General features: G+C 38.0%; 1 protein-coding gene across 1 annotated transcript in view; it reads right to left on the reverse strand.

Annotated features, from left to right (window-relative positions):
- The window catches only part of gpr158b (G protein-coupled receptor 158b), a 50,656-nt gene extending 45,168 nt beyond the window's left edge, over positions 1-5,488 (reverse strand). The window contains exon 1 of the mRNA XM_016283622.1: positions 4,367-5,488. Coding sequence (XP_016139108.1) covers positions 4,367-5,256 — 890 coding nt within the window. The 5' untranslated portion in view covers positions 5,257-5,488. The remainder of the gene's footprint in view (positions 1-4,366) is intronic.
- Positions 5,489-11,224: the final 5,736 nt, after the last annotated feature.

Raw genomic sequence — 11,224 nt, forward strand, 5'->3', positions numbered from 1 at the left:
AAAATACGGGGTGTCTATTTACATTTAGTTAAAAGTGTCTGTAAATCATCAGCTCCAGTGGTGCAGATAGATAGGCGTGTGTCGTTAGATTTTTGAGGCGATCGACCCGGGTTCAATCCCGTCTTTTGCCGAACTTTTTTTCCTCCCTTTCAAATCTCGTATTAGCAATGGATTCTATTTACACTAAGTGAAAATAGCAGTATTTTTTAGCAATATGCTATTTACACCAAGGTCAAATACCTATTTACACTATGTTAAAATAGCAGGATTTCTACTATCAAGTATACTACTTGTTGCAAATAGTGGCAATTATCTGCACTTCAGTATTGTAGTACATTATAAAACAGTATGCACCTACCCTAACCCTACCCGATACTTTATTTTCAACCTTTTGATTATTTCCTTAATTTTTATTGAAAATAAATGCCTTTACGATGTGATACGAGATTTGAAAAGGGAGAAAAAAAAAGTTTGGCAAAAGGCGGGATCGAACCCGGGGCGATCGCGTCAAAAAACCAACAACACGTGCTTATCCATCTGCTCCGCTGGAGCTGATGTTATACAGCCACTTTTAACAAAATGTAAATATACACTTCATATTTTTTAATCAATAGTAAGGGCAATTCATACAGTACATTTAAACTGAGCTATTTTAATGCCATCTCCGAACTTTCTACCATTGACATGTTCTTCGGCTGGTTCTTCCTGTATACGTTGATTGACAGATGTCTCGTCCAGTCAGCGGGGAGTAATCCCAAACCAATGGCGCTGTCTCAAACTATACCTACCTCTTCCGGTTTGTCTGATTTGTCGTTGTGTTTTCTGACTTGTTAATTTGTTTTTGAATTTGTCATTGTGTTTTCTGACTTGTTATAATGTTTTCTGAATTGTTATTTTGTTTTTTAGACTTGTATTTACGTTTGTAATTTGTTATTTTGTTTTCAGAATTGTGATTTGTTTAGCACTTCTCGGCCACCGTATGAAATAGATGCGTATCATATGCACGCCGACAAATTTCGTATCATATGCACGCGAAAACTACATATTACATGCACGCCAAAACACATGCATATCATATGCACGCCAAAGCCCATTTTTGCGTATCAATACCACAAGTTTTCGTTTTTATTTGGGGTACTATTTATACGCATTTTCATGAGACCGGGCTCACTAAAACACCATGACAAACCAATATCTACTCTGACGTGATGCATACTGCAAGTAACAAAGCTCCAAATATAAGCATTATGCTTGCGATTTACAAAACTATTTTGCATTTCATTGACAATTATAGCTATTTATAACATATAACAATGCATTGCCAGCCAAATGTGTTTTTAATTTCAGAGGCTTGAAAATCCTGATTGTTGACAGATTGGAAATCCTCACAGAATATTCAGCAATAAAAATTACATTCCATCATAAAATAAGACATAAAAGACCATTCTTAGCTACACTATTCTCAGCTTCCATTTTTGCTCAAGTATACATTCAGCTAATGCTGAAAGCTTTCAAAATTTTCATTAGTGGTCAATAACCTGAAGAGTAGGGAGGAAAATGTTGCCAAGTTGTTGTTTTAACCCTCATGTTATGTTCCAGTCGTTTTAACCCAGAGAGGATGTTCTTTTTCCCGAAAATGCTGATTAACATTATGGTATTGGACTAAAACTTACACTCTAAAAAATGCTGGGTTAAATATAACCCAGAGCTAGGTTAAAAAGGGACAAACCCAGCTATTGGGTTGTTTTGACCATTTTAACCGAGCAGTTGGGTTGTTTTGAATCAAAACAACCCAACCGCTAGGTCAAAACAACCCAATAGCTGGGTTTGTCTCTTTTTAACCAAAAATGACCATCCAATCATTGTTTATAAATTTCTTGTTATGCTATATTATTTTCAAATATGTGACCCTGGACCACAAAAGCAGTCTTAAGTCGCTGTGGTATATTTGTAGCAATAGCCAAAAATACATTGTATGGGTCAAAATTATTGATTTTTCTTTTATGCCAAAAATCATTAGGATATTAAGTAAAGATCATGTTCCATGAAGATATTTTGTAAATTTCCTACTGTAAATATATTAAAACTTAATTTTTGATTAATAATATGCATTACTAAGAACTTCATTTGGACAACTTTAAAGGTGATTTTCTCAATTATTATTATTATATTTTTTTTTTGCACCCTCAGATTCCAGATTTTCAAATAGTTGTATCTCGGCCAAATATTGTCCTATCCTAACAAACCATACATCAATGTAAAGCTTATTTATTCAGCTTTCGTATGCTGTATAAATCTCAATTTTGACAAATGTACCAATTATGACTGGTTTTGTGGTCCAATGTCACATATTGGAATCAATCATTTTATCAACTTGTTTTCTTTCAATTAGCACATGTTTTTATTGATCATAGGATGTGAGCTTATGCACCTCAGTTTTTGAGTAAACTTTGCCAAAATGATTCACAATAATGCTGTGTACATCATGTATGTAGGTACATCAGCTCAGATCATTCATTTCCAAATACAATACCTGTGATAATTCAAAGAAAACAAGTTGACAAAAAGATTGAATTCAATATTTGGTGAAATTTACAATCAATTTGTAAAAGGCCAGTCATTTTTGACCAGGAACACCAAATTAGGTAAAGCATTTCTAACACTTCAAGACTTAAAATTATTTAGAAATGACAATTCTGTCATCATTTACTGTTCTAAGCTGTTGAGACTTCCGGAACACAAATAAAGATACTGAATTCTTGCATGAATGTCTTATAGGTTTGGAACAACATGAGAGTGAGTAAATGATGACAGAATTTTCATTTTTGGGGCGAACTATCCATTTAATAGCTCACATATAAGAGTTTTAACAGGTTTCGGCAAACAGCTGCATGCTTTTTCAGCTGAATGTTTTGTTCCAGGAGGGTCAGCATGCTTTTTCCAAAGGAGACAAAAATATAGCTTTGAGAAGGAGTGGGTTTGTTTTCAGTTTAATTGACAGCAATGAACCCCACATGTCTGGCACTAGACTAAAATATCCACCACTGAAGCATGCCAATTTATGCAACAGACCATTAAATAAAACAGCACTAACCGTATAAGTCTAAGTAGGCTATACAGACCTTATGTAAAACACTTTGAGGGAGATTAATTTGCTTCATTGTCTCTGTAAGTGATGTAATGTGCTTCTTAAAAATGAAACAAAGGGAATGAAACTAAAGAAGAGCTGCACAATGACCTGAAAATTAAAGAGGAAAATGTCATCATCATTTACTTACTTTCATGTTGTTCTAGACTTAGGATGTGTTTCCCATACAACAATGTATCTCGCTGCTTAACCATTGTTTTGTGTTTTAATGTTTTACCGTTTAAATTTTGCTGCCTTTATAAAAGACTATTTAGTGGTATTCCTGTTTTATGACAACGGACCCCACATAACAGCTTGGCATGTGTTCACTGAACTAATCTTTCATTCTTAAGGAAATGTTTTTTTCTGTACCAGCAGAAATGGACTTTTACAAATAATTCTGAAGTAGGCCTACTCCCTGGAATACAGTGGTGGCTAAAATGATTAGAACACTAGTATTTTCAGCAGCTAAAAACTGATTTAAGTCAGTTATTTCTATATTTTGCTTTAGTGTGTCAGAAATATCGGTTTACATTTCCAAACATTCATTTTGCCATTAATTGTAATAATCCAGTGAGATTTTTGTCTGACAGCAGCCAGTGATCCACGCAGAGATCTGATCTGATCATAATCCAGTCTGTCTGGAATGAAAAAAATCTAGAATAAAAAAATCCCCCAAAAATGAAGAAACAGAACACACTGAGACAGACTAAATCCAGAAGACATGTGGCAAAGACATCATAATCCAACCCCATCTCATGGAAGTGCGTATAAAACTCGTGGTATTGATACGCAAAAATGGACTTTGGCGTGTATATGCTACGCGATGGGTAGGTTTAGGGTTGTGGGGTTAGATGCGTATCATATGCACGCGAAAACTGCGTATCATATGCACCCAACAAATTTCGTATCATATGCACGCGAAAACTGCGTATTATATGCACGCCAAACATTACCAAAACATCGCCAAAGTCCATTTTTGCGTATCAATACCACGAGTTTTCGTTTTTATTTGGCGTACTATTTATACGCATTTTCATGAGACCGGGCTCATATCGAGTATGTGAACAACTGATCTATCATATAGTGCATATACAATACATTTATTGTATGAGCTCAAAACCTACTTGTCTTACATAAACATGCATTTGGAGATTGTGAGTTACAAAATGTAATTCTTCTTCAGTCTTTGTTGAAGTTTGTGACTTCTGCTAAAGTTCTGCATTAAGAGTGCCTTACCTAAACTCCGGCGTCGTGTTATTCTTCAGACCATAGAAACCGGCGGAGAGCGTCAGCAGCCAGTGCGGCACAAAACTGCCGTGCTCGCACTCTAGATAGGGCGCAGACCACTTGACATGACTTCTGTCCAGAAAATATCCGCCCTGCGCTGCTGGAAACCCTCGACTTTTGGCCAGCCTCTGGGGTCTCTTGCGGTCCCGAAACTCGTTGAACCAGTCGGACTCGGACGTCCTGTTTTTAAGGCGATGGCGCGCGGTGTTGGACAGATCTTGAAGCACTATGCGCTCCTCGCCTCTGGTCGCCTGAAGGAACACCTGCGGACCGGGCGCCTCAGGAGACTCCGTGTGAAATGTGAGCACCGCCCGGTGGATTTTAGGATTCCCTTCCAACATACTCGTCACGAGCGCGTGGTACCACTGGACATCCCTCCTCAGATGCTGCTCCCTGGAGCTGTTGGACTGCAGGAGCATGTTTAGGAAGTTGGTGGCGTGCGCCATGGTGTCGAGGACGCCGTGGAGGGAGGAGTGCGAAGCGGCGTGAGCTCCACCGCGGAGGCTGCTCAGCTCGTACCGCCGAGAGCAGTTGACATGCTCCAGGGTGGACGAGTCCCCCGTGTGCAGGAAAGCGGTGACCACCCGCGGCAGATCCTCCTCGAGCTTATGCGCCACCGCCGTCCGCTCGGTGCTGGAGATGGTCGGCTGCTGGTGCATCGTCTCCCCGGTGCTGTAAAGCGGATATTTAGCTTTGATTTCGGGATCTTTGTCGTTTTCAGACCATTCCACGTAGCCATAATTTGATCCCTTCGCAATTCCCATTAGCAGATGAAGGTAGAGCAGGAATGCATCCATGCCTCGACGCCAACGAGGACCGTGAACGTTCTCCATTGACATTCACTTCCTAAGTGCGTCCATTCCTCAGCTCAACGTAAACAGACGTGCATTCTCAAAAGTTACTCAACTCTAATGGTTCAATCAGACACATCCACACACCGACCACGCCACCCACATCTGTGGATCTGACGCGTCAAGCCTCGTAGATCTTGGAGCGACTGTGGCAAATATCTACAGCATCGTTACTGCCGTGGGTTACTGCAGCGTTCACTACTCCCATCAGTAACGAATGCTCGCTCGGAGCTGGCGGGGGGCTGATTGTTTCCAAAAGCATCTTTCCCTCGTTACTGTACTGGAGACTTGTGAATGGCCATCGCTCCTGTCAGTCTTTGGCACTTGGGTGGGGTGAAGAGAGACAAGAGACAAGGGATGGTGGCATGGGATGTTCTCATGGGCATATTAAGCAATCCTTGTCCATTCTTCTCCATAATCTCATTGATATTAAAGATGCATTGTTTCGTATGCTAAATGTTACATCATTAGGGTAACATTAACCCTTAAAAAATGCACCTGCAAAAACGTTTATAATTTTATAACAGATGAATAATTAGAACACCTTACAGTACAATATGGCTATTGTTAAAATTATATTGTTATGAGTAGAAAGTAAAGTACAAATGGCCTTATATGGGGATTTATTCTCTTTGTTATCTCGTATGTGCATTGAGATGTTTATGTGGCATTTTATGTTGTTTGCTGCATAGCATTCAGCTTCACGATAATAAGCAGAAAATAACAGTGTTCATGTCTTAAATGTTCATCAGTTATGAAACATTACATTTTAACTGTAAAGCAGCTCTACAGAAGAAAATAGTGTCTATTGGCATTATTCAGCTCAATTCTCAAATCATTGAGTCCTTTATCTATTGCCTTCTCCATTGAAAAGGTCGTCTTGTCTGAATCAGGGGAGAAATATGTACAGATTAAGCACTGTTTGCAAGTAAAATCTAAAAGAGTGCTAAACAAATAAGTGGTTTTGATGTGAGAGGACAACAGAGAATGTTTTTTTCTTTTTACTGAAGGAAGCGTTATTATAGATTAAAGACTCAAGCAACGTTAAAACATCTTGATGCATCTGTTTCTTACAAAAATTTAGCTTTTCACTTTAAAAATGTAACTGATGGACTGGAGAGGTGTGGATTATTGTGATGTTTTTATCAGCTGTTTGGACTCTCATTCTGATGGCACCCATTCACTGCAGAGCATCCATTGGTGAGCAAGTGATGTAATGCTACATTTCTTCAACTCTGTTCTGGATTTTATGTATATAAAATTTTGTATTTTATATTGTGGGATATTAAAAGATACCAAAATAATCCCACAAGGTCTGTATAACCTGAAATCATCTATAACCAGGACCAGTAAACGATCCCAACGAGGAAAACGGCTTATTAGGCACTAAATAATATCTTCATAAAAATATCATTGGCTCAGAATAAATGCAACATTATTCATTAAAAATAATTAATTAATTATTAACTATACATACAATCATGTGAATCTAGTACACACTTATACTGCAGTTTTTTGTTTAGTTTTTTGAGCACATTATGACACTTAATAATGTTTCATGGGAATAACATAACATAACAAATTACACTAATGTTTTGTACAGTTTAAATAAGCAGAAATGGATATTTCTTGTGTGGGAAAAATTAGTACACGCTACATTTATCACTACATGAAGTGCCTAAAATTTGAGCTAAGTGCAAATCATGATTAAGGCTACACTTATAGGCCTAATGTAAATCTCAGCAAATTGGTCTGATTTCATCATAAGCATTGGAGTACATGGTACCAAGCCAAGATCAGAGCCCCTCAGAAGAAGGGTCGTTGAGACTTATAAGTCTGGCAAACCAATTTCAAGCTGTTTAAAACTCACCTACAGATTTGGTCTACAATGGATGCTAGCAAGGAAGAAGCTTCTCAACATAGAAACTTAAGGCAATATTGAAATGTGTCATCCAACACCTCCATGAGGAACAGGAGTTATGTGGCCACAAAACCTCATGTTTGATTAAAACCAAACATTTGAGAAAAAGAACCTCATACCAACTAAAAAACAAGGTGGAGGAGGTGTTGTGCTTCTGATCATGGAGGAAAAGTCATTGTCTAAAGAAATGTATTGCAAACCAAAACAGAAACACAACAATCTACATTACAACAAATATTACAAGCGTATGGAGGACAGTGCCGGATTCGCCAAAAGCTTTTGTTGAAAGACGGAGCAAGGGGCGTGGCAGTACTGAAACACCGTCTAAGCAGTTCGCCAATCACAACGCACTGGGACAGCTAACCAATCACAACACATTTTGTTTTTCGAAAGACGGACCTTCATCAAAGCCGGAACTAATCGAGCCGTTTGTGGCAGGCTGGGGAGAAAGGTATTTTAATAATGTAAATTATGTGAAAAATTATGCGTTTTTCGAACCACCAAGCATGAGGGCATGTTCTAGTGCACCCCCAAAACAAAATCAAGACTTTGTAAAAGAGCATAATAGGACCCCTTTAAAGACCTAATAAGTTACTAAAATGTCTGTAAAGGCCTAGACTAGAGTAAAATGGTATATCAAGAAAATATATTAATTAATATAATATGAAAATATATAGCGTACAAAATGATAGCTAAGAAGAAAAAAAAAGTAAATTCTGCCACGTGGCATATTTTTGCTCCAAGTTAAATACCTGAGGTATTTTGTCAGTTTCATCAGGCCCTGTCCACATGCAAACGCAGCACCAGGTCACTGAAACCGACCATTTTTGAAAACGCCTCCCAGGGTGAAGATTTTCAAAAACTCTGGTTGCAGTGTTATCGTGTAGACCGCGAAACCGGAGTTTTTGGCTTGTGACGTCGGAGCATGCGCTGTTATCTCTCCGCCTAGAACTTTTTCAGGCTTCTTCTTGTTCTTCTTCTTGCGTTTTTTGAAGTCAACTCAAGACCTTCTCATAGAAGGAGCCGAGAACCTGAGTGGAAAGGTAAAAAAAAAATTCTTCTCATGAAACCTGGCCAAATAATGTCACTATGCAAAAAATTATGTTGTTGGTTTTTTTTCATGTGAAATGTGACCTGGACATGTTTTTTAAGATTCACCTATTTAAGTTTATTTAAATTAACTAGGCAAAATGTGTTAGTTAGGAGCACTGTGAGAGAATGTCATCTTTTCTCTCTTGCGTTCTGAGTTGTCCCTTCAATAAAACCTTTTTATAATAATGATGTTATGTTGTCGATGTAATTGTATTCATTTTATTTAATGGTTCCCATATTTCTCTATATTATTCACTATAATTATAACGGATTTTAAATCCAACTATTCATCCATTTTTTTTCTCCCTTCAGTTTCTGGTGCAGTGATTCTGAATATGTGTGCGTGTGTCTTGTGATAGACACGACTGAGCGGTTAGAGTTTGTCAAAGGTTTATGATGTCTAATTCTTCAGTAAGAGGATTGATCTGCTCAGTTGCTCAGGTAATTGGATCTCCCAGCAGCTCAGGATTGTGATACAGACACAGTTGTTTAAAGCATCTTTTGTCTTTTTATTCCCACCTGAATTTGAATTCCCTCCGTTTTAACTTGGAAATAGCATCCTGGGAAATAGTCATAGTCCAGAATTTTTTTGCTTGTATGATGGTATACACACAATAATAAAGATTTTAGAATTTATACAAATTTAGATTTTATACAAAGTTTCATAAAATAAAAAAAAACAGTTGCATGTTGTTAAAAAAAATAAATGCCTCCAGTCTAGCCCATGGGTAAATCTAATGAAAACAGGAATATATTTAAGCACAATCCCACAAATTCTCATTAGTGCAGTGCATCCAGATGGCTTACTTCCAAGTTGTTTTTGTATTTTCCCACAATTATACTGACCTAGTCTGAATACTGTGCTAATTTTGCGTTGTTGTTGTTGTTTGTCTATGTGAGTTATTTTTATAGTAAGTATTCTGTTGATATATCCTGAGCGTTCTGAAGAACATCCTGATTGATTGTGGAGGTACGTCTGCTGTCTGTCTGGATAAACTCACTCTCTCACTCACTTTAATATCCTTTCAAATAAATAAAGGCCTTTCGGAAGCAGATTCCTCCACTTACTGCCCCGCTCTCTCAATATGCTTGAACATTTCAGAGGTCAGTCAATCATGTACCATTTTGTGCCTCTGTTTATTCTAGCAAAAAAGCTGCATTCGTTCCATATGACTTCGAAGCCAGAGGATTGTTTTTAGTCTTAATTGCGGTTTTTGCTAACTTGCCGCTTTTAATGATGCCATACGTGCCCTACATTTTCTTTTGTACATTTGTTTTCAATGCATTTGATTTTCTTTGTACACAGTCTGATACAGCTACAAAAGTGCAAAAGTACAACATTAACATTTCAGCAAAAATAGGGGCCTACATTAAAGGTGGGGTAAGCGATTTTTCAAAAACGCTTTAGAAAACTGTTTCGGGCCGACTAGCAAAACTAACTTTGATCTCTCTCAATCTCTCAAGGTTTTTTTCTCATATCCTCTAACTAAGACATTTGATTAGGAGATATAGAGTGACAACTGATATTACTATGCATTTTTTAAAAAGTATTCTGTCATACTGTAATAAGAGCTCATTTATTTACACTACAATCCGAATTTAAAGCAGCACTATGTAACTTTTTCTGTGTTCAAAATTTGCAAAATGTATATAATGAGTCATGAATGACATCATGAATTCATCTTCCAAACCGCGTTTTTGTCTTATTCCGAATCACTGCGGTACACTTATAATAAGTGCTTATATTTGGACTATTGTAGCCTCGTCGGGTCGTCGCCGCTGCGGAGTAACACACACCTGCGTGAATCGCCATAGACATAAACTTAGCGAAGTAGCTCCGAATGGAATGTTCTTCCGCGGGATGTGTGCAGTTCTGTTTATTAACTGCTAGAGCGCCAAAAGTTACATAGTGCTGCTTTAATCTTACTTTTTGTTCATGTACATTTTTTGATATTTTTAAATCAATCTCTGTATACAACTGAGGGTTTATCCTCCTCGAGTTTCAGCTCCATATGAGCCATAAAAGCCTGATGTATCAAATATGATATTCAACACAACACCTTTTTTTTTTTACATTGTCTTTTAAACAGGTTCAATAGACTGTTCCATTTTTTTACTCTTATTTCATATGTCAGGCTTTACAGGGTTAAGAGCTCTGTTGTCTGATTTTTCCCTCAAAAACATTAGTCTGAAACATCAAGACATCCCAAACACAGATTAACATATCCATTTCATTCATATCCGATATTTGTTCCAGATGTTGGATTTGAGATCCCCAATCGTTTTGAGGTCGGCTATGCCTTGGATTACAACGAATACTTCCGAGATCTCAATGTGAGAGCTTGTTTATCAACATTTAAACTGTGTTGCACTGACTGAAATCGACAACTTGATAGGTTCATTCGGTCTGTAAAAGTGGACTCAAATGTTGTTTGTCACTTCTGTCAAAGAGCTTTATGAAGCTTAATGTGAGAATATCCCCAGACGAAGGACTCGCCCCTTGTGTCCACATATTCCACAGTCTGGACGTGACAACTGGTGTGAGATCAGCGTGTGCAGAAATGAGTTTGTTTGCTAGAACTGCAGTGACGTATTACTGAGCCGAGCCTGTAATGTCTACCCAAAGCGTGAAATGACAGACAGCATTAGCACTGCGAGAATTAGGGAAGAAAGGTCTCTCTGCAGCTGCACAGATGTCCATTTGTCTCCATTTGGAGGCCTGGTTGCTAGGGGTAAGTGAGCTGTTGTGAAAAATGACACCCACTTCAGAGAATGCCCTGGGCTGTTCAATTATCCAGCAATCTAGAATCTATCTCTCACATGCATACATCATAGACAGTAGCGCCGCTCGGAAATCTAGTGAGCTGCCTGCATAGACAGCATTTTCAGCCATCATTTCAGGCACACTCACAACATGATATCTTGTAAGCACAATGTATTTTT

The sequence above is a fragment of the Sinocyclocheilus grahami genome, unplaced genomic scaffold (genome assembly GCF_001515645.1).
Source record: "Sinocyclocheilus grahami isolate Dianchi unplaced genomic scaffold, SAMN03320097.WGS_v1.1 scaffold176.1, whole genome shotgun sequence".
NCBI classification, from domain to species: Eukaryota; Metazoa; Chordata; class Actinopteri; order Cypriniformes; family Cyprinidae; genus Sinocyclocheilus; species Sinocyclocheilus grahami.